Below are 25,832 nucleotides of genomic sequence, written 5' to 3'. Positions count from 1 at the left end.
AGAAGCTTCTAGGCAAAATGAGGGTGAACGATTTTGGGCAGGAATGCAGCAGTAATTGCAGAGCTGGGATTAAGCCCAACATTACCATATTTCCAAAGGCAGATCATATTAAAATCAACATCAACATCTCCAACATTTAAAATCATTCCTTTGGAAAAAGTTGTATAAATTATATTTGTTTATCCTCCCAGTAAATTTGGGTCTAGTCCTTTACCCCAATCATTTTAGTCTCTCTTTGCCTTCAAGACATATTCATCTTCATGTCCTTTTTCTTCTCATTATAATTTTGCACAATGATGGAAATCCATCACCATAATAAATCACAAATTTGGCTGCCAGATGGCAATTTTTGGCAGCTCTAATCCCTGATCTACAATTGTGAAGTGTAAACCCACAATGCGATGAATGTGAAAGCTTTCATTTGTTCTTGCACTGGTATTATTGTTCCTTACCTGTCGCCATTTCTCAGGTTCTTGAATTGTAGTCCCACTAAACAAGCCAACAAAGGGCCCACTCTGCCACCTTTTACGAAGGGTTCGGAGATTGCCCCCACCCACACGTCGATATTTTCTGGCGTTCTATACAACCTGATGAGCTCATCTGCTAACGTCCAATTCTGGAGAATTCGCCTGAGACCACCCCTACCCCTAGGTGTTGGAAGGCCACAGAATCTCCGCCACTCATTGTAACCTGTGAATACAAAGAAAGTTAAATGTAAAGTACAAAAGTCAACATTTTTTTCCTTCTTTTCATTCCTGGGATGGGGGCATCTCTGTCTGAGCCAACAGTTATTGTCCATTCTCAGTTACCCTAGAGAGGCTGGTGGTGAGCTGTCTATTGAACAGATGCAGTCCATTTTGAGTGGGTAGAACCATAATACCATTAAGGAGCGAGTTCCAGGATTTTGACCCAACCCATCCTATCAGAAGGATGTTGTGAAACTTGAAAGGGTTCAGAAAAGATTTACAAGGATGTTGCAACGGTTGGAGGATTTGAGCTATAGGGAGAGGCTGAATAGGCTGGGGCTGTTTTCCCTGGAGCATCGAAGGCTGAGGGGTGATCTCATAGAGGTTTATAAAATTATGAGGGGCATGGATAAGGTAAATGGACAAAGTTTTTTTCCCTGGGGTCGGGGAGTCCAAAACTAGAGGGCAAAGGTTTAAAGTGAGAGGGGAAAGGTATAAAAGGGACCTAAGGGGCAGAGAGTGGTGCATGTATGGAATGAGCTGACAGAGGAAGTGGTGGAGGCTGGTATAATTGCAACATTTAAAAGGCATTTGGATGGATATATGAATAGGAAGAGTTTGGAGGGATATGGGGCGGGTGCTGGCAGATGGGACTAGATTAGGTTGGGATATCTGGTTGGCATGGATGAGTTGGACCAAAGGGTCTGTTTCCGCGCTGTACATCTCTCTGACTCCATGACTCTAAAACTGAAGTGGTGATGTGTTTCAAAGTCAGGACAGTTATGCCAGAAAAAAAAAATACACAACAAACTTTGGTTTATGGGTGCACAATGCCTGAGGTTTGAATGATCTGCTGCTAGTGCTCTGTCAATGCCTTTCTGAAACGAAGTGAGCAAAGTGTCATTGAAAGTAAAAACTTGTTACTTGTGTCTCACCATAACCAGAAAGAGATGTGTGTATTTGAAATGTTTCTACTTAGTGTCTGTCTATTATGGTAATTTCTGAAGATAAGTATCAACAATACTGCAGCAAGAAAATGGCCTGAATGTGTATACACATAAATAATTATTGTAGAAAAGTGGCATTGTGCTAACATTATACCATTGACCAAGGAAGACTGCCAGCAAGGTAAAAGCATATTACAAAGATCATATTGAACCCAGCTTCGGAGGTTATATTGTACAAAGGCTCACTTATACTGGGCTTCTCTTAGAAATGGATCACGGTCAAAATAAGGTGAGAAATGCAAATGAAAGAGGATTAGACATGGTCAAATGTACAAGACTACTTAAAAGAGATAACCAAACAAAATGAAAATGAGAAAGGAAAGAAAAGGTAGAAGAGAAGAAAAATATTTTGATGAATTTTACACAGCATTGAGGGATAAATGTTGACTGAAATTTTTAATGAGGGGATAGATGTTAAAAAAATGGGCGGCACGGTGGCACAGTGGTTAGCACTGCTGCCTCACAGCGCCAGAGACCCGGGTTCAATTCCCGCCTCAGGCGACTGACTGTGTGGAGTTTGCACGTTCTCCCCGTGTCTGCGTGGGTTTCCTCCGGGTGCTCCGGTTTCCTCCCACAGTCCAAAGATGTGCGGGTCAGGTGAATTGGCCATGCTAAATTGCCCATAGCCTTAGGTAAGTGGTAAATGTAGCGGTATGGGTGGGTTGCGCTTCGGCGGGTCAGTGTGGACTTGTTGGGCCGAAGGGCCTGTTTCCACACTGTAAGTAATCTAATCTAATCTAAGTACTCAGCTGGCAAATGATGTGTGAATACAAGAGTTGCCAGTTCATACACCATGGGCTACCATATTCAATTTATGACTGATCCTTGGAAGTTCTTTTGACAAACAGCCACATTTTAAAGCACTCATTTTGCAATGCCATCAGCTGCTTCCTTCACTGGCACCCTCTGGAACATGTACTGGAAACAGACTGGAATTACTTAGTCCAGAGCCTGAAGTAATTACTCTGGTATGATGACACAATCTATAATAGTTCATCTGCAGAGAACAATGGACTAACAAGTGGCAAGGGACTCTTGTACCACCCAAGTACGAGGCAATGACTGTTTCCAAAAGACAGGAATTTAGTTATCTCCCCATGACATTCAATCACATTATGATCGCCTAACAGTCAGCAACTTCGTGGGAGATTACTATTGACCAGAAACTGAATGATGCCAGCCAGGTAAATACTGTCATTAATAGCAAATCAGGGGCTGACATTTCTGAGGCAAGTACCTCACTTCTAACTCCCCAGCGCTTGTCAACCACGTACATAAGGCACAAATCACAAGTGTGATGAAATACTTTCTACAGGCCTGGATGAGTGCCGCTCCGGCAACAATACTCTAGGAGATGAATACAATACAGAACAACTAATCCACTTGATAAGCTCTTTGAAACATTTGTGCTCTCTGTAAACAGCACATATGGACAGCAATATGTATCATACACAAGATGGAATATATTAACTAAGTTGGCCCCCTTCACCAGCAGTTTCCAAATCTATAATCTATATTACCTGTAAGGACAAGAAAATACAGGAAGGAATTCAAACAATCAAAGGTATTATTGTCCCCGAGAATGGAACATTGAAGCAATCTCTAATGATTAAGGACTGCACTCAGACTGGAGGGTTCATCTGAACCTTCACAAAATGTGTAGGATTGGTATATAATCCTGGATTTGGCCTTGGAAAAGCGGCAGAAAGTCCACCAACAGAGATGTTTCACCCAAGAGGAATGATGTCCAGGTGCTGGTGTTGGACTGAGGTGGACAAGGTCAGAAGTCACATGACACCAGGTTATAGGTCCAACAGGTGTATTTGAAATCACAAGCTTTTGGAACATGGTCCTTTGTCAAGTGAAGTGTCTTCACCTGATGAAGGTGCAGCGCTCCAAAAGCATGTGATTTCAAATAAACCTGTTGGACTATAACCTGGTGTCGTGTAACTTCTGATCTTCTGCAGAGGAAGACTGACATAGAGAGATAAAGAAAACCTTGCAGGCTTCACCAACCCATCCAAGTTCAAATATGAGAGGTAGATCTGGTGGGTCTTGAGACAACCAGAGAAGATATTGTAACTAAATGTTGACTGGCTCGCTTCCTTGAACGATAAAAGTTGTGACTGTTTTACTGGTTGTTCAACTTCTGTTTGTTTGTTGGCCTTGATGCTGCAAGATAGCTGGATAAATATGTTTAAGTGACATATAGATCAATGTGTTTGGATGTAGTGTTTTTCCACAGACTAGATTGCTCTCCGCTAACCTGCACTGGACACCAATATTCGCATCTACCTTTCCACATCATTGTTGAGGGAAATCAGTTTATCTCGAGGAGTGTAACCAATATGTTCCTGCTGGCTTCTTGATAATGTGGCTCCAGACACTGAAATTCTTGTATTACTTCACATTTTTACAAATTTGCATTTTGGAGTCTACCCAGTGTTTATTTTCCACTTACCTGGGAGCCCGTGATCTCGGGAACGCTGTAAATTCAAGGAACCCAGGTCCATGCCTAACTCGGTGGTTAGTTCAAACAGTCTCTCCCGCAATTCGTCGTGCATCATCCGACCTTGTACCTGCAATTTAGCTGGACTACCCACCAATCCTCGCATGAGGGGATCAAGTCCACCTAGTACCAGACAGCAAACAGTCAAACAGAACGTCTTAATCCATTTCCTAGTTCTAATCCTACTTTTTAATGTGCAATTGAGCATCAGTATTTAAAAGCATAAGAAATAGGAGCAGCCTCTTTAAACGGTTCAGTTAGTTCTATTATTCAATGATTAGGAGATGCCGGTGCTGGATTGGGGTTACAAAGTTAAAAATCACACAACAGCAGGTTATAGTCCAACAGGTTTAATTGAAAGCACTAGCTTTCAGAGAACTGCTCCTTCATCAGGTGGTTAATCAATCGTGATCCTGGGAACGCTGCGTATTCAGGGAACCCCAGGTCCATGCCCATGGTGGTTCATCAACCACCTGATGAAGAAGCGACGCTCTGATAGCTAGTGCTTCCAATTAAACCTGTTGGATTATAACCTGATGTTGTGTGATTTTTAACTATTCTTCAATGTAATCATGGCTGTCTTTTCGTATGAGTTCCATCTTCCTATACTAGCCCCATATTCTTTTGTTCACTGGCATTAGGCCAATTGATTTAAGATTTTCAAGGCCTCCAATATGGAGTCAGTAAATCTGGGGGTCTCAAGCCTGTTCCTACCTTTGCTGCCTTTAACCTTACAGTATAGGCAATTAATAGAAGCTTTGTATGTGAATGCAGCTCTTTGCTGAGCCCTTTTGTAATATTCAATCAACCAACAGTATAGCTCATGCCTATTTTGTTGTTCTATTCATTTAAATGAGGAGGCAGCACAAAGGTTACTTGCTGTTTGCCCTACAGGACTGAGCATAAACAGACCAGAGAAGCACACCAGCTATACAAAGGGACAGTGGTCAGTATCTCTTTCTCAGGTTTGAGGCAGTGCTTCAGCAAAGCAAGCTGGAAGAACAGCACCTCATTTCTGCTTGGGGTCTCTGTTGCCCTCTGGGCTCGATATTGAGCTTGAGCTCTCCAATGTCCTTACCCTGAACCCCACACCAGGCCTTGTTATCACATATTCTGCTAATATGCACAATCCATTGTTAGTCACTAACTGTCTCCATGAATAGCTATTCACCCTCCTAGCCAGATTGTTATTCACTCCTTCGTCTGTCCAATTATTCTCTCTCTTTGGGCTCTATCCCCACCTATCCTTTACTCCTTACCCCCTCCCCACCCCCTCCTCTGCATATATCCTGACATTTACCTCGCTGCCATCAGAATGGTTACTGGACCTGGAACATTAACCCTGATTTCTCACCCCAGATGCTATCAGACCTGCTGCGCTTTTCTGGCAATTTCTGTTTTGTTTCATTTTTTACTCTACCTTCCCATCTTCCAGAGCTCTGGACATAAACATTAACTGTTGGAGGTGCTGATTTTTCCAGGATTAAACTAATCCACTTACAGCTAGAAACTAGTTATAGTGTAATCATGAGACTATTTGCCCATTACTGCAAATGAAAGCTGCTCTCAGCCTCACTGCAATCTCTCAGGATGAGATTGCTGTCATCATATTAAAGATTTTGCCTACCTTCCTTGATCAGTCTCCCAGGAGTGAAGAAAGCCTCGTGCAGTAAAACGTTTCCGAATTTAGGGTGTTCCTGGTAGTTTTCATCAAGGCGGAACACCAGTGGTTTAATCATGAGATGACCAAGACGTAAACATGCTGTTGAGAAAACATTGGCAATACCGGGATCGACAGACTCATTATAGCCTTCATAAGGTGGGAGAAATACTTTTGTTGCATTATCTCCAATTACCAGGGGAAGATATTCTTTGTAGGTTATTATCTGTAGCAGTGAGAAACATGAAATAGAAAAGTAATCATTATTATGGGATCTAAAAATAATAACCTGAAAAGAGATGAGTAAATGTTGGGCTCAAAAATGATCTGTTTGTCACTGGGTGTTATTGGTTATAGCTCTGGCATAGACAGAAGGATTAAGGTACTGGCACTTTTAAGGTTTGGGAGTGAGAGTGAGAGCAAATTGCCGTTTACCTGAGACCTGTGCAGATACTGAAACTTCAGGAAGTAACAATCCGGTTTAGGAGATGCAATTTTTAAGTTCAGCCTTTTACCGCAACAAGGAGAACTCACAGAACACAATAGGCCATGTGATGCCTGAACAGGGACATTTCCTGTCTGACCTCACCTGGCAACCACTCTCAGTTTCAAGTTCCTCCCAGGTATCTTAGTCCCCAACTCCATTTATCTTTATGTTGAAATCTTTCACACAACAGGACTTGTTTGTCCTAGTATTCTTTAATATTAATTTTGAGTTTCCTGTTGTGATTTGCAACCTTATGCACAGTAAATAAGTTGCCTACATGGACCTTTGCCATAATTTTCATTAAACTCACCTTGACCTGTCTTCGTCCCCCAAAGAAAACACATTTTGCTTCCTTAAACTTTGGAAGATCACAAGGTAGATCTGGAATCCACTCAATTGTTCTCTCTGTGACTATTATCATCAATATCCAGTGGTTTCCAAGTAGTTATGGTCCTGATCTAATAGTTCGGACTAATGCTCTGGAGATTTGAGTTCATCCAATGACAGTAGATTATTTAATGTACTTAGTAAATAAATCTAAAAATATGTTTGATATCAGTAATGGTGACCTTGGATGGATTTACTGATGGCAATAGTAGTCTTGCCTGCTGATGGAAAACTGGTGGCAGTCCCAATTCGCTCTTCCTTTAGGAATGTTGAATTCATGAACTTAACATGGCATTAGTGGGTTTTCACTGGGATATTGGACCTGGGCTTGGAAAACACTACTAGCCTAGAGCTCCCAGTCAATTAGAGATCAATATCATGTCATTGTTGCTAATACCACCAGGAACAGGGCCAGTTGCCAATCAATGCCCAGGATCAATTATTGAACCCACACCAAAGGTGAGGGCTAAAAGTGGGCTGACAGATAATGAGATAAGGAAAAGGGGGCAGAGGAGTTGTAAGTGAGAATAGAAGACTTGTCTTCAGGAAACAACTCTTTCAGTGATGTTAGGTCCCCTGGAAGGGCCTGAAATGCCACTGAAGGAGAACACATATGGTTTCTCCACCCCCTTATCACCTCCAAAAAACTGTAGGCAAGCATGTACGTATGAGACAGCAGTGCTACTTAAACTTAATTCTTGAGGCAGCAGGAAATTCTGTCGGCCTCATGATAATTGGTGCCAATAGCATCATTTATGAGCCTAATTGATAACCCACCATGATTAAGCAAAGTTCATTCATGGGTCTAGTTTGTCAGGCATCTTAAATGTGGGAGATGTGGGAGATTGACATACAATCCATTCTTTGAATTGGTGGACCCTAAACCTAACCTTAAACCTTAACCCTAACCCTATCACAGACTTCATTAAATCCTACCTAAGAGTGTTCCCCTGGGAAAATGAGATGTTGCATGCATGCATGCCAGAACTGGTCAGGGTGAAAGGGTTACTTTTCAAAATCTGATGATACTGCAAACTTATACATTTTTAAAATACATTTCCACAACTTGCTGTGATGGGATTTGGAATTTAGTACGTGAGTTGAATTACCGTGACATTACCAGTGACACTTTCTCTGTACCTGCTGAAAAGCTCCCAGGATTTTTCTCGCTTCCTGGTAGGTTGTATCTCCGCTCCAGTGAGGATTCAGCTTCTTCAACTCTCTCGCTAAACGATTGTGTTCCCGGAGAAATAATGTGTGCATAGCTGTCAACCCCAGTTGCTCATTGACACGTACATCCCCTGTGAACAGGATCAGTGTTGGGCTCACCATTGTCTTGTTAATGATAGAGACAGAAGCATAAAGAGATATCCAACAGAGTAGATCCCCGAGTATGGATTAGATGAAGCAGTATGAGCAGGAGAACAAGGGGTTGAAGGAAGCATGAGAATGAGCCTTAGAGAGCATTCTCACAACTGGATAGTGCTACCCCTTCTATATAGCAACAATGAATCATCCTTAGCAAAGCTTAAAGTGGAACTCCACATCTGTTTTTAACAACTGTGGCCCAACACAAAACATGACTGCACTTCTTGATGAGAAATTTTCTCTTCCCAGTTTTCAAAAATGTAGCTGTCTTCTGTCTTTTCACTCTCTTACCATCTATCATCTTAGCTAACAGGATCTTTCCTCTCATTCATTTCACTTTTCATGTGCAACAAACCAGGTTTTACCTCTGTTTTTTGTCCTACTCAAGATAATCCATTGGTCTCCTTCTGGACATCAACAGTCCGTATCTGTCCTTCTGATTTTTAAGGTGAAAGTGAGCACTGCAGATGCTGGAGTTCAGAGTTGGGGGTGCAGTGCTGGAAAAGCACAGCAGGTCAGACAGCATCCGAGGAGCAGGAGAATCGACGTTTCGGGCGAAAGCCCTTCATCAGGAATGAAGCTGTGAGCCGAGGAGGTGCATCTCATCCACTTCCTGCACCTCCTCCCTTGAACCCCACCCCTCCAACCGTAACAACGACAGAAACTCCCGGTCCTCACCTTCCACCCCACCAACCTCCGTATACATTGCATCATCCTCCACCATTTCTGCCACCTACAAACAGACCTCACCACCAGAGATATATTTCCCTCCCCACCCCTACCTGGTTTCGTAAAGGCCTTTTCCTCCATGACTCCCTCGTCAGGTCCACACCCCCCAACAACCCACCCTCCCCACCGCCACCTTCCCCCGCCACCACAGGAATTGCAAAACCTGTACCCACACCTCCCCCCTCACCTCCATCCAAGGTCCTAAAGGAGCCTTCCACATCCATCAAAGTTTCACCTGTGCTTCCACACATGACATTCACTGTATCTGTTGCACCCGGTGCAGTCTCCTCTACATTGGGGAAACAGGACACCTACTTGCAGAACGCTTCAGAGAATACCTCTGAGACACTTGCAACAACCAACCTCACTGCCTCATGGCCGAACATTTCAAATCCCCCTCCCACTCCGCCGAGGACATGCAGGTCCTGGGCCTGGAGAAAGAATGCCTCAGGACCCTCCAACTCCATGGCATCAATGTGGGTTTCACCAGCTTCCTCATTTCCCCTCCCACCCTCCTTATGGCTGTTCCAACCTTCCAACTCAGCACTGCCCTCATGACCATGTCCATCTTCCTTTCCACCTATCGGCTCCACCCTCCTCTCTGAGCTATCACCTTTACCCCCACCTCCATCTACCTATCGCACTCTCAGCTACCTTCCCCCACAGCCCCACCCCGTCCCATTTATCTCACCACCCCCTTGGCCCAAAGCCTCATTCCTGATGATGGGATTTTGCCCGAAACATCGATTTTCCTGCTCTTTGGATGCTGCCTGACCTGCTGCGCTTTTCCAGCACCATACTCTCGACATCTGATTTATAAGCCAATCCTGCATTTCCTTTTAAATCTCATTAGGATACTTCAGCTGTTATTTCTCCCTGACACATATTAATATTGAGTCCATAAACAATGAACCATGTATTAGAGATGCTACTAAGATGTGTGGTTCTGAGAATTAGGGGGGGAAGAAATTAATTTATTATTCCCAGTTTTTAGGTGCAGAAAGGGGCTTGGGGCTTTAAACAGTCATAAACACATTTCCCAGTAACTTCTGTAACATTCAACTGCAAGCAAAATAACTGCAGATTCTGGAAATCTGAAATGAAAACAGAAAGTGCTGGCCTAACTAAGTACTGCTGTTAGCATTACCCATTTTCAACCTCAATGGTTTGTTGATCTGCCTAACTTGCCCATGACTACTAGGAGAAAAGGCAGCACAGGGCTGCACAGTAGTTTTAGATTTCTACACGGACTCTGGACATACTGCAGAAGCAGGCAAAAGCTGTATTATACAGAGACTGGCAGAACCACTTACAATTCTGGGAACATCAGCCCAGAATTTGGTGCTTTTATCTGTACGTTTGTCAATATGGCCACTGATGTTCTTCCAACTCAGACCGTGCACACACCCACCAAATTGCAAGGTCTGGTGTACAGTTCTTGCTGTTCAACCAAATTCTTACAACAATATTGCCTCACACCTTTCTAAGTAAATTCCTACAATGTGTGTTAAACCATTGTAAGGCTGTGTATATGGAAGGAATATCCCATTTGAAGGTAGCATGGGACAGGATTTCCTGCTACTCACCAGCTAGAAAACATGGAGTTGAATTTTCACTTGTGAAACAACTTTCCGCCATATTTCCACAAAGATTGCTTGAAATGGTGTTAAATGGTAAATATTCTCGTCCATTGTCAGAGAATTCCTCATTGACAGCTAATAGGCCAAGTTCATTAGTGAGGTTTCTGAGTTTGTAGGCCACACAGTCTGTGCTGCCATAGACTTCACTCACATCAATGAAAGATGTAAGTACGTTGATCTGCTGACGAGTGTTGACATCTCCAAATAATGCACCCAGCTTACCAGTGCCACACGCAGGAGCTGACCGGAAAAATGGCAAGCATGTGTCAGTATCTGTGATCCTGGTATCATTTTCAGGGATCTGTTAGGCAAGATGCAGAGTACTTTCAGAAACAGTTAACCACAAACTGTTCTATAAACATTAATAAGAGGAATAGAAAGGAGCTTCGGGTTGAGCAGATTAGTGATATTGCAGCTAGTTAGGCAGTGAAATCATTTAGCTGTAGAACACAGAGAATGAATGAAGTTTCTGTCTGGAGTTACAGGGTAAAAATTTTGGCCACGCAGCAACAATTCCTCTCCTGCTAAAGTTTAGTATGGTATAGTATGGTACAAACTGGAGATATCGGCCATCAGAATAGTAAAGGCTAAAGGAATAGACCCGGAATTTTGCACTCCTGAAGAAGTGGGGTATAAAATCTGCCATGTCTATTACTCCCATAGTGCTACTGGCATTTTGCTGTGGATGGATGGATAACGGGATTGATAGTGAACAGCTTGTGCTTCCTTGGGACCTTTGGGGTCCCTAAGTAGCCAAATATTGATTAATTGAAAGCCTTTCTCTGTTGGCACATGAGCACTCAGTCACATCCAGCCATGCTACATAGCCTTCCAGTGAACTTGAATGAAGGGGAGGGAGGGGTCCCTTCTATCAGCTGCCCTATACTGCACAGAGGGACATCCTTCTGGCACAGCCATGGCTCCTCAAGCGCCCAACTCCTGCAATCATGATCACCAGCATACCCAACATTACCTTTCTTATTGAATTTGTTGAGTCCTACCCTATCTATGATATTCTATTCAGGGATTGGCTGCACTCCCATCAGTCAACACCATTCTTAGTGTCGCTGCAAGGACTGAAGAACTATTGCCCCTTTGATTTTGGTGGGAGAGGTTTTCTGTGGGAGGTATCTGTTGAACTTAACAATGTGCAAAAATAGATTTGATGAAGTGGAGACAACAACTTGAGGAAATTAATTCCCTGCACAATGTAAAATTCAGTTATGTTTACCAAGGCTGGTAGAGCCAGGGGCAACCCCAGACATTCACTTCAGGAAAGGATGGTGGGAAACATACCACTGCCATGTAAAATCTCAGCCTTGAAGTGCAGTGTATTCCTGTGTTGGATCCTCTGCCCATGCAAATAAGGGATCAAAATATTTTCCGCTGCAAATTTCATCTGCCAGGAGCTAGTTGTCCACAGGAAACTGAGCCGACAAGTAATCTATTAACTTGTTAGTTATGTTGACCTTCGATCCAATAGGGTACCATCAAACATTAATTACAGCCAATCGATTTTCATTGATTTCTACAGCTCTCACCTTCAACTGGACTCTGATTCAATTGGAAGAAAGTGAGGACTGCAGATGCTGGAGATCAGAGTCAAAAGGTGTGGTGCTGGAAAAGCACAGCCAGTCAGGCAGCATCCGAGGAGCAGGAGAGTCGACATTTCGACCAAAAGCCCTCCATAAGCTTTTCAAACACCATACTTCTTGACTCTGATTCAATTGGAACCCCATCAGCTAACTCAGATGGATAAGAAAGAATCAATGGCCATTTTTTAAAGCGAGAACTAGTGAGTTTCTTAGTGTTCTGGGAGATGTCTATAAATTAGGACTCTCCTCTTTAATTGCTTCAGAGAAATTTTAGCCCATTACATACATGTCTTGAAAAACATAATTTGCCAAATTATTATCATCAGATAATTTGGCTATGGGTGAATTTTGTGTTTGTTGGATGATTTTGTCCAAGAGTACTTGGATAGATTATTGATCCAGGATTTCTTTCATTCTATTCAGGAAATCAGAGTGAAGACTCAAAACACTATTTCAGAATGAAGGTGAACAGAGCTCTTACCCGTATTGGGAAGCAGGGATTTCTTTGAATACAGGTTCTTTCACAGTCAATGCCGTCACTGAAGGTCCGGATGCTGGGAGAATGAGGGCTTAAGCTCAAATCATGATCAAGCCACTGACCCCACTGCATTAGCATGTGAGAGTTGTCTAGATCCATGACCACGGCATCATTGGGTGTTCTCAGGATTACATTTGACACTAGGCGAGGCTGGATGAGAAATAGAATACCTTCATTACAAGAAAACAATACAAAGGTTAATCTATCATCACACCACCTTTTCGGCATGCTCAGCTGCTATTCTCTGTGCTGTGTTAGTAAATAAGGGACTACTATTGAAGGCTGGAACCTCATCACAGCAGCTCCAGAGGTAGTCAAAAGAAGATGGAAATGATCTTCGACTGTCTCACAGACAGACCATTTCACAATTGGTCTGCAGTGTGGTCTTTCCAAATGAAACTGCAAACCTGCAGCTGGTTTGGCACTACATTAGGGAACAGTATTTTGTTCTGTGCCTGTACTCTCTAGGAATTGGGTTAATTTGATGCAGGGATAAGTCATAAAGGAATGTTACAGGATAAAAAGAGGTAAATGACCTTCATCCTATCTGACTGGATTGGATTTATTGCTAAGTGAAAGGACACTGTACTAACACACCCATTGCCTGCTCCCAGTAAGGTGGCGTTCTGTACAGTTGACAGTAGGTTTTTCAGTGAACCAGATTTAATTCTGCCTGAAGTGTGCATAGTTACCAGTGGCAGAACAGATCTTAATATTCGTCTGTTTGGGGTCCAGCCCAGTGGAAGTGAACACCCATCTTCATAGCGAGCTGGGCGCCATCGGGTGAGTGCAATATGGGATGATCCCAGGCGAGGCTTCTTCCTGGAAATCAGGAAAACAAAACATTCATTTCTTTACACGCAGGACACCTGATCCAAACGAAGAGTTTGAGGGGAACTGGCACAAGTGGTATTGCGATAAGTAAAGGACTAACAGCAAGTGACTGCTGGAAGTTTTCTGCAGTAATTTCCTTTCATTTAACATGGTAATTAACAAAATGCCTTTAAGCAGGATTCATAAATGATTATTGTCCCTGATCTAAACAGCTCAGGGCTAGTTGCTATTTTGGGAAGAATTGCTCACCTCACTTGCTCTCCCTTTCCATTGCTTTCATTAAAAAGGGAAATCACTTTGGGTGGAGAACAGGGAACCAATCAGCAATTGGTCCTTTCAGCCATTTACCAAACTAATGCTCATGGCAATAACAAACATGAAGCTCGTTTAAATGTAACTGATGGCCTTTATCTGTAACATCAGCACATTTATTGGTGTTCAGAGCCATTAGTTTTAGAATATTAGAAAATGTCAACAGTCAAGTCAATCATCATTGAGGGCCTCAAGTTCAGTTCCAAAGTCCACACAATAATCCACACCAAAACTGAGAAGAAGTGGAGATGGGTTGAGACAATCCAAGAAATTGTCATAACTTAATTCCAAAATGGATTTTATAATTGGGGAAAGAGTAAAAAGACTTCATCATTTTGAATCCAGGCTGATTTCACTGAAGTGTAAGTGTAATAAGGAAGAAGAGTTGGGTAGATGCTGAATTTGGAACTCTGACCAAACAAGAAGAAAGATTAAAAGAACCTTGAGTGTTGTATTGGTAAAATGAAAAGCAGCTGGAAAAATTATGAGCCCAGCAGAGGTTCAAAAGGTGCCTTGAGAGAAGGAACATTGACCAGTAGTGTGACAGCAGTTTACAAAGACCTAAGTTTTATGGAAGGTCAAGACTTAAGAAAGTTATTCTTGGCACAATCATGGAAGTTATGCTTTGTAAAGAAAACTTCAGAAATGGAAGAAATGTTGGACTTGTGTTTGAATGTGGAAAAATGCCAATAACTGAAGAACAATTAAAACAAATTCATCATAGATGGAAGTTATGAAAATTTTTGTTAGTTTTATTAGAAAGACAAAGAAGCTGCAGCCTGAAATCTCCAGGAGCAGGTGAATAAAGCAGGGAAAAATCTCCAAGCTGTGGAATTCCCCTTCCTGAATCTTCCTGTCTCTACCCCTTCTTATTTTCCATTTAAGATTCTCCTTAAAACTTAAATTCTTGAATAAGCTTTTGGTCATCCAGTTTCTAACTTTGCTTTCATAATGTTCCTGTGAAGGACCATGTGACGTTTCTGTACACATTGCCTTTAAGAGAATTCATCTTTAAAGATTCCATGAGCTGTTTGTGTACAAAATTGCAACCCTGCCTGACAATTTATCACCAAAATCAATTGTTCATCTATAATGTCTGCTTTTTAACTTACAATGTATTTTACTGCTTTAAATAAACAAGCCCATTGAGTTAATCAATCCCTGACAAGCCATTGATATTTAGACTATCATTAATTTTACATTTTTATGATATTAAACATCTAATATGAATTATTGGAGTACATTGTGAGTTGGTTTAAGTGCACTAGAATTTACTTAATTGTTTTTTGAGTCTCATTCAAAGTACATTGACTGTGGAATCTGCCACAGAATGAATTGATTTAAGAGCTACACCCATATTCATTTATTGACATTTTAAAAATTAATTCTTCAATTATTTAGGAACTTGGGCTTTTTGTAAAGGACCCATCCTAACTTCTTTGAGGTCCTTTGACATTATTTAAGACCAAGGCCAAATCTCACTACATCAGGAATTCTGAATGAATCATTCCATGAAAATGCACAGAAACATTGTCTTTAGAGAAGTGTGTATCTGTCCTTTCCTCACTGGGATCTTGAAAAGAATTGGCTGTGTTATTTTATAGACTCAGCTTATAGCTTGATTATAATAAACATTACAATGAAAACGGATATAGTCAAGTTTTACAATTGGTAGTTGATTGCTGAAATAGAAAAAATAGACAGCTGTCAATAACCTGTTGTTGCACACAGAGGTGAAGGTCCTGTATCTGTCTTCAAAACAGCCGGTTTCACATTTTGGGGGCTGACGTATGATTAGACAGCCTGTGACACGTGCAATGGCATCCAGGTCATCTGCCCTTAATAAATCTGCAGGAAACACACAATCATTACCCAGTCTGATCTCTGAGTTATTCACACACAAATTACACTCGTTGGACAATATTCTGACTTTTTGATGCAGCAAAGGCAGATACAGGTACAGTTAACAAATTCTTGAACCAATTGTCTTGCTACTGATAATAACCATCACGTCCAGACCTGGTAATATACCCACGCTGATGTTCCATACATCAGATTTCCTGATTATGGGCTTCATGCTGTGGAGGAGCCAGTATTGGACTGAGGTGGACAAAGTTAAAAATCTCACAATACCTGGCTTCAGCAACAACATGGTGATGTTTCAAAGTTAAGTGTATAGCTGGTTTACCTAAGTACCTCACTTCCATGAATTTTTAATTAGACACCAACCCAGCATCTCAATTACTTCTTCTTTCATAGTGATATTGGCATAAATTTTGTTTTAAAGGTAGATGCATACAACTCAATCATGCATTCTAACTAGCTGTAAATTCTGTCTTTACCTCATATTATTATCTCAGTGTTCATTGAAGAGTTTGGGGTAGTTTTTTTTTGTTGGCTACCAATCTCTCCTCATTCTAACTCTTTGCTTCTGTGATTTCCTTTTGCCATTTGCACATTTTTCCATTTCATTTCACTCTATCTTTCACTTTCTGTTAAGTTTTGCTTTGCTTGTTCTAGCTCAGTTGGCTGGACAACAGGAGTGCAATGTAGTGTGAAATGAACAGTATGGGTTCAATTCCCACACTGGATGAGATTACTTTGAAAGATTTTCCTTCTCAACTTTTCCTCTTGCCTGAAATGTGGTGATCCTCACCACCAGTCATCTCTCTCCAGTGAGAAATCAACGCTATGGTCTAGTTCTTTGTTCTGTTTCCTCTACCCTCGGTTTTTGGAACTGTTAGAGGTTACGACCTCTGACTGTCCACTATTCTTCTATCCCCTTGGATGGGAGACCCTCCCCAGCTCCCAAACAGGAGATGTTTATGAGAGTACAGCCTCTCACATTGGTCAACAGCTAGAGCTGGTACCCAATAAATCCACCCTGATCCTGCTCCTGCTGAAAGGATGGGACAGACTGACTGCAGAGCATTGGGGCAGGTATCTGATGCAAGAAGCAAGTCTTGAACTGAGCAATCCAGTAAAATGCAGGGTAAGCTGCTGAAATTCAGACAGGATATTGCCTCTTGGTTTACTGAATTCAATCACCAGCGCTGTTCCGCCTTGGCTCACACTCACCCTGACCCCTGCCTGCACCATCCTCCTGCAAACCCGGCTTTTCTGAATCATCCTCACATAGCTCAGTTTGTTATGGATTTGTAAAATCACAGGGATTTCTAAAACCAACCCATCATTCACTGGGAATGTTAGAAGGAGGAGACTGTATCTGCTCCAGGTCCCAGTCCCTTGTTCTCGAACTGACCTGTTGTATTCATTGAGCGTTTGTGGATTCGATGGACATGCTGCTGAATGAGGCGCAATGTGTTTTCCATGTACTCTGCTGACCGCACAACAACCCTGGTTTCTGCCACTGGGATTTTGAAGAAACGCAGGAGGTCAGCAGACTTCAAGGATCTTTTGCTTAGCCGCTGTTTATGGCTGGAAAATAATAGACACAGATCAGACAGAGATAATGAGGAATTCAGATCCTGACTGAAGTACTATAAGAATTAGAAATGCAAGCTAGTTGTCTGTACACAGCAATTGGAGTTTACTTGCTGTTATACAGGACTTTAGTGAATTCACACCTGGCTAACTGGTTGTAATTTTGGTCTCCTTACCAAGAAAAGATGTATTTGCCTTGGAATGATTGCAGCAAACATTCAATAGATTGATTCTCTGGATAAAAGGTCTGCCCTAAAACATGAAGTTGAGTGCATATTCATATACTCTGGAGTAGAGAGGTATGAAATGTGATTGCTTCAAAACGTATAAAACTCTTCATGGGTCTGACAGACTAAATGCTGAGAATTTTTTTTAACTGTTGCAGAGCAGAGAACTAGGTATCAATGTCTCAGAATAAGGGGTGAACCATTTCGGAATGAGATGTCTTTTCTCAGCAAATTGTGAATCTTTGAGATTCTCTACTCTGGAGACAGTGGATGCTCAGTTGTTGAGACATTTAAGACAGCAACCTGCAGAGTTTTAGACATGGGTAATCATGGAATATGGAGAAGCACTTGAAAGTGGATTAGATTTGGAAGTTCAGATTAGTGAATTGTAACGTAGACTTGAAGAAGCATATGGCCTCTCTGGAATCTAAAAACTTCCCAACACCAGGCATGCAAGAAGAAGTACATGCCTATAATTCCTCTATTGCACTACCATGATGAACAGAGTTTATGTTCATAAATAGGACTGATGAATAAAGAAATAGCAATGCTTTCTGATCAAGGCAGAATGATCTCTCCAACCAATTCCAGTTTGTACAGAATACTACGATGGTAGCAGAGCAACTTCCCGATTTACTGAATAATTAATCAATTATTATTCTGGCTGGGAATAGTGGTGTCATCATACACAGCCATAAATACTTAAAGAACTTTATTCTTTGAGTGAAGTTGGGATAGGTTGAACTGTAACTGAGCAAGTGTCCCTCATAATGCAGAGACTCATGTACCATTAACATAGAATGAGAGTCTGCCTCGGAGGTCAGTATGCCCAATTTATAGTGTTCTTGTGATAAATAAATTAATGTTTATTGCTGGAAAGTCAGCAATGTTGAAAATGAATCTTTCTGATTTCCTTATCTCATGGAGCATCATTCGATGCCAAAAAATAATCACCTCAGCAAACCTTCTTTACCATGTAAATTGTTTTCAGAACACTTCCCTATCAAGCCAAACTTAATTCTCTGGCCAATATGGGCCAATTCACAAAATTGACCTTTAATGAGTGTTAGCAGATTATTCAACAGTGCAGGCATTTTTTACAGGCCTTTTCATACCAAATATCTTCAATATTCTCAATATTCCGGTAGCTACCAGAAATGGAAATCCTAGCTGGTTAATGACTACCTGAGTTAGAGTCATTGTGTTGTTTGTATTTCCTGTATTGTAATGTCAACAGTTGTGCTGGGGCCTTCCTGCTCAGGACCCTTTCATGATTCAGGTAAACAACCTTTGGAGTTCATTCTCTGCAAATGTCCCTAATCCGTGACAGTATTCCTTTAAATCTTTAATGTCAATATAGAGAGAAGGACATTAACTATACACCACACCCGATCTTTGAACAAACTAGCAGAAAACAAAAAGTGTTCTCATCATGAACATGATAGCTCTTATTCCATGCAACTTCAACGAGTTGAGCTTTCCATGGAGAAGCCAACATGACACTGTTACAGAATCAAAGAACCTACATAATTCGGGTCTCCTTGTATGCTTTGTCCACCTGTTCAATGGCTTCACGTAAAGCTGTTTGTACAAATGGGCTGCCCAGGAATACGCCATCACCTACAATAGAAACAACAACTTTCAGTCAGACATGCTGAGAAAGGCCAAAGGCGGCTTTAATCTGAAATTTATTTCAAAAAGAGAGTGATAAAGCAAATGGAACCAAGTAATAGAGGCCTGTGACCAGCAGTGTGCCATAAGGATTGGTGCTGGGTCCACTGCTTTTTGTCATTTATATAAATGATTGGATGTGAACATAGGAGGCATAGTTAGTAAGTTCGCAGATATCAGCAAAGAAGGTTGTCTCAGAGTACAACGGGATCTTGATCAGATGGGTCAATGGACTGAGGAGTGACAGATGGAGTTTAATTTAGATAAATGCGAGGTGCTGCATTTTGGAAAAGCAAATCTTAGCAGGACTTATACATTTAATGGTAAAGTCCTGGGGAGTGTTGCTGAACAAAGAGACCTTGGAGTGCAGGTTCATAGTTCCTTGAATGTAGAGTCACAGGTAAATATTGGTCAGAGCATAGATTATGGAAGTTGGGAGGTCATGTTGCAGCTGTACAGAACATTGGTTAGGCCACTGTTGGAATATTGTGTTCAATTCTGATCTCTGTCCTATTGGAAGGATGCTGTGAAACTTGAAAGGGTTCAGAAAATATTTACAAGGATATTGCCAGGGTTGGAGGGTTTGAGTTGTAGGGAAAGGCTGAATATGCTGGGGCTGTTTTCCCCAGAACGTCGGAGGCTGAGGGGTGACCTTATTGAGGTTTATAAAATCATTAGGGGCATGAATAGGATAAATAGACAAGGTCTTTTCCCTGGAGTGGGGGAGTCCAGAACTAGAGGGCATAGGTTTAGGGTGAGAGGGGCAAGATTTAAAAGGGACCTAAGGGGCAACAGAAGGTGGTGCGTGTATGGAATGAGCTGCCAGAGGAAGTGGTGGAGGCTGGTAAAATTACAGCATTTAAAAAACATCTGGATGGATATATGAATAGGAAAGTTTAGAGGGATATGAGCCAAGTGCTGGCAAATGGGACTAGATTAGGTTAGGATATCTTGTCAGCATGGATGAGTTGGATTGAAGAATCTGTTTCTGTGGTGTACATCTCTATGACTCTAGATGCATTAACATTTTCTGGAGTGAGAAACAAGGTGGATTGAGCAAAAAGGTCAGTACGTGAAGCCACCTATAATATTGCTAAGCAGCTGACTTTTACTGTTCTCAAATATTATTACATTTTCCTAATATACACTTGGACGGAAAATGAGAAAAAGTAGCTTGTAGACGAATACATCACTTAAAATGGTATAGTATTTCTTACTCTTTACAGGCAGAGAGACAGGAGAGACTGAGACAATTAATCAAGATGAAAAATAAGGTTTCTAAAGACTGAGCTACATCCATCAACAGTATTCTTAACTTCATGCACCCTCCAAAAGAATTGCAATTCACTCAAACTGAAGTATTTCTTCCAGGGTAACTGTTATAATTTGCACAACTGAAAAAAAAAACTTTTCAAAGACAGAATGGTTCCGAGGAAGAGTCAACAAACTTGAAAAGTTCCTTTCTTCCAACAGATGCTGCTAGATCTACTGAGTTTCTCCTGCAATTTCTGATTTTGTTTCAGATGTTCACCATCTGCAGTCCTTTGTTTTGAAAAAGCTTTACTTTGTCTAACTTTAATACAAGGAACTTGCAGGAGGAGATCAGCCATTTTAATGACATCGAGCTCCACAAGACCCTGCTACTCATTTACCAACACTGTTATGGCGTCTTAACCATGTCAGTCTGGTCAAAGACACCCATTTTGTCGGAAGTTGCCTTTTGCAAAAGTAGTGATACTGGGTAAAACAACAACTGCTAATTAAAATGTGAAAATGGGAGTGGACATGTGTTATTCCTCAGCGTAAGGCCTACACTGAGAAACCGAGCAACTCAAATATCAGGGACCCATGAGCAGGCTATCAGTTCTTCAGTTAAATGTAAGAAGTCTTCCAGTTTAGGAATAAATAGCATTCTTTCTCTTTTTTTATCTGGTTCCATTGGGTTAATATGATTTTTGAAACTCTCCTTAACTTCCTGACAGCCTGGTCAGCTGCTGCCTAACTAAACAAACAAATTGGAAGATGTTGCTTGGAAGCAATCAGGAACAAAAAGGTTTGGATCAGTGTTGACTTTGACTGGTGCAGGCAGTACTGTTCTCTAATTTATAAATGACATTAAAGCCTTCAGTCAGCAGATGATAGTTTTCCCCATCAGCCTCCAGTGAAGACATAGCCTTCACAAAATAGACTGGCTCATCTGAGATTTCAGACTAGGATGATCAAATCCAGTAAAGGGGAGGTGATGGCCTAGTGGTATTATGACCGGAATATTAATCCCAAGACCCTGACAATGTGCTGAGGGCCTGAATTGGAATCCTGCTTTGGCAGAAAATGGAATTTGGATTCAACAAATATCTGTAATTAGGAGTCTAATGGTGATCATAAAATAGATGTCAGGGGGAAAAAAAACAGTTGTTCACTAGTGTCCTTTAATGCCTTCCTTGACTGGTGTGGGCTACAGACTCACAGTAATGTCGTTGACCTTAAGTTGCCCTCAGGGCCTTTAGAGTGTTTGGTAATAAATGCCGGTTCTGGCCTTTCGCATTGACACCCTGAGAATGAATAAGAAAAAATGCTTCCAGGTTCTCACCACTTAATGAAATGCAGGACAAAAATAGCAGCATTCTCTTTGAGCAATTCCAGTGGTGTTACCAGGAGAAAGGTTGTGGCAGTTAAATAGAAACAGCCTTACATTTCTTCACAATTTCTACTTTCCTGTCTGTAAGTTATTGCATCTCTCCACTCTAAATTATGGCTCCACCCACCTTTACTGGAAAATGCAGTTTCTCACCCACCTCCTTCAAAGATTCCAGTTCCCCTTCGCCCCATTGTACAGTTCAGATCCTCTCCTCCTCACTTCCAATTCTATCTGACCCCCTCTTTATGATCAATTATATCTTGTTCCATTATCAATTACAGTTCCCCCTTCAATTGCTCTCTCTCTCAGTGTTCAGCAAATAATTGAAACTGCCTACCCAGATGTATTTCTCCTACTGTAGTAATTAGATTAAATTCAATTAAAATTAACTTAGATTCTACTAATTGATCAGCACAAGGAATGTAAAATTTGAAGCCAATCACTATTGAAGCTAACAAACTAGTGAAATCAAGAATGTTGCATCAGTCAGTGTCCTGCTTTATCTGGCTGCCGACGAATTGTTTGTCAATATTTGAACTAATTAATTTCCTGGTAATCTATCTGGTGTAGTGTTAGAGGTTCTGACTGTTCTAATATTTGCATTGAATCATGGGAAATTTTATCTTCATTATTTTCATCATGACACACGATCCTAATGAACTTGTACAGAAACTTCAGGATAACTTCACCTTAACAAAACCGGTCCAGTCTCCATTACACCCAGAGTACTTTTTATCATTAGCCTCAGCTGAAACTCTCTGCCTATACTCATTGTTTGCAGCTTGTATTTATTTTAGAATTGATCTGATTTTTTTTTGCTGCAGATTTTAACATGATTCATTAACCAACCTAAGGATAAAGTCCAAAGAAATGTGATACTCGATTCAGTTTCTGTCTCCACAGATGTTGCCTGACCTGCTGGGTTTTTCCAAAACTGTTTATATTTGAAATTTTGAACAACTGCAATATTTTGCTTTTATCAACGCAATCAATTGACTTAAGGAAGATGTTTTTAACCAAAAAATAAATGATGAATCCATTTGAATGTTGGAGAGAGTCAGGTGAAATTCCCTCATTATTACCTAACATTAAATTCCTGCTTCGCTGTTCACACCTTTGTCCAAAACTCACTCAATGTCTGACTGTGAGCAATTTCCTTTGGCATATCCAGTTGAACAAGATTGTGCATTTGTTGAATATTGGCTATTAAGAAGTTCTTCTGTATCATTCTGTATCTGTAGAATAATTTTCTTATTCTATTTATCTTACTCTGTCTATAAACAACCTACAATGCTGGGACAGATAGTAAGGATGGAAGGAAGCACCAATGCACCATGCCATAAAAAGCCTGCCCTGTACCTCAATACAATTGGGGAGCCAGCCTCAGTATCATCTGGTCTGTGGTGAGGTCAGGCAGGTCTGGAGAGTCAGGCTCAATTGCTCCTTCTCTGCCAGGTTATATGAGAAAGATTTGAATTGCCAGTTTAGTCTCTTACCTGCACAAATTCCATCAATCTGAAGCAGAACAAATCCAGCAAGGAGGACACCGAAGGACCACAGAGAGGCCATTCTGAAAGAAGTGCATTACATGAGTCAGACATAGATTGAGAAGCCTTAAACAGTGATCATCAAAGTTCCAGAAGGCTATTATTATGGAATCTGATAGGAAGCATGAAAATACACAGCTCTGCACCAAATTAAGGTGATTGGTAAAATTCTTTGTGATTTCCATGTTGATTGGTAAAACAACCAGGGGGTGACGTAAGGAAGCCCTGTTTTATGCAGCGAGTAAGTTAGGATCTGAAAGGTACAATTTGAGACGATGTTGGAGGCATGTTCAGTTGCAGCTTTCAAATGGAAGTCAGAAAAGCAGCTGGAGACAAAATTGCATAAGGTTATAGGGAAGGAGCGGGGGAATAGGACTGGGTGAACTGGAAACAGTTGGCAAGGCCACGCTAATCCAAATGTCATCCTTTTCATGACTCTATGCAACTCTTTCATGCAACTCTTCTCTGACTCTATGACAATTAAATAACTGAACACATCAGATTTTGAAATAAGACTTGGGCCTGGCCAAACTTTTACCACAGTTTGTATTGTACTCTTACATTTTTTTTAACCATTCTGATTAAGGAGCATATTAACTCTGAGATTCCCCTTCCCCGTCAGCATAATCTGGCCGTGTTCATTCTCAGCCTCATCCCCAGTCTATTAAATGCTACAAGGCAAGAAGTTGCAAGATCTCTGGAAGTGGTATTCATGTTAGCATGATTTGAGAGGCAGATATACCTAAAACCAAGAGTCATATATTTGAACAGAACAAAAGAGCTAAATTAAAAAAAAATAAAACATGCAGTGAAGAAGCTATGGCTGAATGATAAGGATAAGAATGAATTCTACCTTTCTAAATAAGCAAGTTTAAACTGCTGAATGAAGTCTTAAATAAACAAATCAAAAAGGAAACATAGAGCAGAAGTAATTCCACAAATTCAGGAGGCAGTAAAAAAACACTTAGCCTGGATGATTACAAAGAGAGATAGAAAAAGTGATCAGAAAAGCAAAGTCAAACATCAATAAAAGTGCCAGAACAGAAACTAAACAGAGAATAAGGAATTATTTCTGTACCCCATCAGCCAGAGGGAACCACAGAAAAATAAATCCTGAAAAGATAGAAAAGACTTAAAGCTATGCAAACTTTCATCTCTCCAAATGTTCAAAACAGAAGGCATAACTAGCAGGTTTACCCCAAAAGGAGAAGCTTGTCATACTGACCTGAGGACCTTCTATTCCTTCTGCATGAATACTTCTGTGGATGCAGGTTTATATACAATTTCTTTAAGTTAAACATTTGCATAAAATGTTGACACTTTCCAGTTTGACTAGGTTCTAAATTAACTTAGAAACTATATGAATTAATTAAAATATGTACTATTACTTGTGTCAAATGGAATGAGGATGCTTCTATTTTAGGCACACATATAATTATCGGAAACATATATTCTGCACGAAAACACATGCAAGGATTATGTATTATTTTTAACACTTTCAGCTTCAGAACCTTGCATTTGCCACCTCAGATTAGGGAAAAAAGCTTATTGTCTAAATATAAGAGTGGAAAAATGGTGAAGGGCTACTGGTTATATGAGGATTATTCTTATTGGTTTCTCTCCTGTGTTTATGTGTCTTCAGTTTATGGGTACTTCTGGAGAGAATCTAATTCAAATGGGGAAAGTGGGCACAAGAACCCTTGATATGGTCTGTTTGGTGTTCAGCAAAGCTTTGACAAGATTCCAAGTTGCAGTTTGGTCAGAAAGATAAATAAGTGGGATCTCATGGGAAGTATCAAACTGAATTCAAAATTGACTTGGTGCCAGGATATAAGGGGTGATGGTCAACAAGTGAATTAGTCACTTGAAAGCAGGTCCATTGAGGTTCTACAATGGTCAGTACCAGACCCCTCACTTTATATTTAAGGTTTAGGACAAATCTAGGGTTCATGATCCACGGTTTGGGGGCTAAACAAAATTGGCTTATGTGATTCATTGTGGAGAAGAAAACTATAGACTGCAGGAAGCTGTAAGAAATCTCTAGACTGGCTAGGAGTGGGGGAAATGAGATGGGTAGGTCTGAGTGGTCATCCACCTACACTAGGCCTGGTCCCTTGATCATGCACAAATTGGTGCAGGTTGAGGAAGCCAATGCTGCCAAACTGACAACCTATGCACGCTAATTTAGTAGTCAGGTATTCAGACATTTTCTCATTTATCCTGGAACTGAAACAAATGCAGTCCAGAGGAAATGAACGACTAAAGTGCTCATTAATTGAAAACTTAAGGGCATTGATTGGCAGTGGGGTGAGAAATTTGAGCCTGGGCAATTCCAACCAAACCTTGACTTGGGAAGGCTCAGAGGTTTGTACAGCTTCTGGTCTGGTGCCATTGCTTATAATTAACTTCTCTTCCTGTTTCTAATCAAGTTTCCTCCAAGGCAGGAATATTGCATCAATTGATTAATGTGAGATTCAGCACATGAACTTCCTGTAGATTATAGAACAGAGATCGTTTATTCCACCAACTTGAAATCCTTATTAACTTTAAGGG

The 25,832-nt window shown here is 41.0% G+C and overlaps 1 protein-coding gene across 1 annotated transcript in view; it reads right to left on the bottom strand.

Annotated features, from left to right (window-relative positions):
* Positions 1–24,528, bottom strand: part of LOC132830591 (eosinophil peroxidase-like) — a 29,776-nt gene extending 5,248 nt beyond the window's left edge. Inside the window, exons 1-12 of the mRNA XM_060848433.1 lie at positions 24,505–24,528; positions 23,229–23,302; positions 18,950–19,043; positions 17,015–17,190; positions 15,468–15,600; positions 13,299–13,428; positions 12,550–12,756; positions 10,420–10,774; positions 7,877–8,037; positions 5,830–6,088; positions 4,155–4,325; positions 453–690 (exon numbers count right to left, since the gene is read on the bottom strand). Of these exons, the coding sequence (XP_060704416.1) occupies positions 453–690; positions 4,155–4,325; positions 5,830–6,088; positions 7,877–8,037; positions 10,420–10,774; positions 12,550–12,756; positions 13,299–13,428; positions 15,468–15,600; positions 17,015–17,190; positions 18,950–19,043; positions 23,229–23,301 (1,997 nt within the window). The 5' untranslated portion in view covers position 23,302; positions 24,505–24,528. The remainder of the gene's footprint in view (positions 1–452; positions 691–4,154; positions 4,326–5,829; positions 6,089–7,876; positions 8,038–10,419; positions 10,775–12,549; positions 12,757–13,298; positions 13,429–15,467; positions 15,601–17,014; positions 17,191–18,949; positions 19,044–23,228; positions 23,303–24,504) is intronic.
* Between the last annotated feature and the right edge of the window lie 1,304 nt (positions 24,529–25,832).

Source organism: Hemiscyllium ocellatum, chromosome 31 (assembly GCF_020745735.1).
Source record: "Hemiscyllium ocellatum isolate sHemOce1 chromosome 31, sHemOce1.pat.X.cur, whole genome shotgun sequence".
NCBI lineage: Eukaryota > Metazoa > Chordata > Chondrichthyes > Orectolobiformes > Hemiscylliidae > Hemiscyllium > Hemiscyllium ocellatum.
Note: the sequence above shows the minus strand (reverse complement) of the source record. Positions and strands in the feature narration are given on the sequence as shown.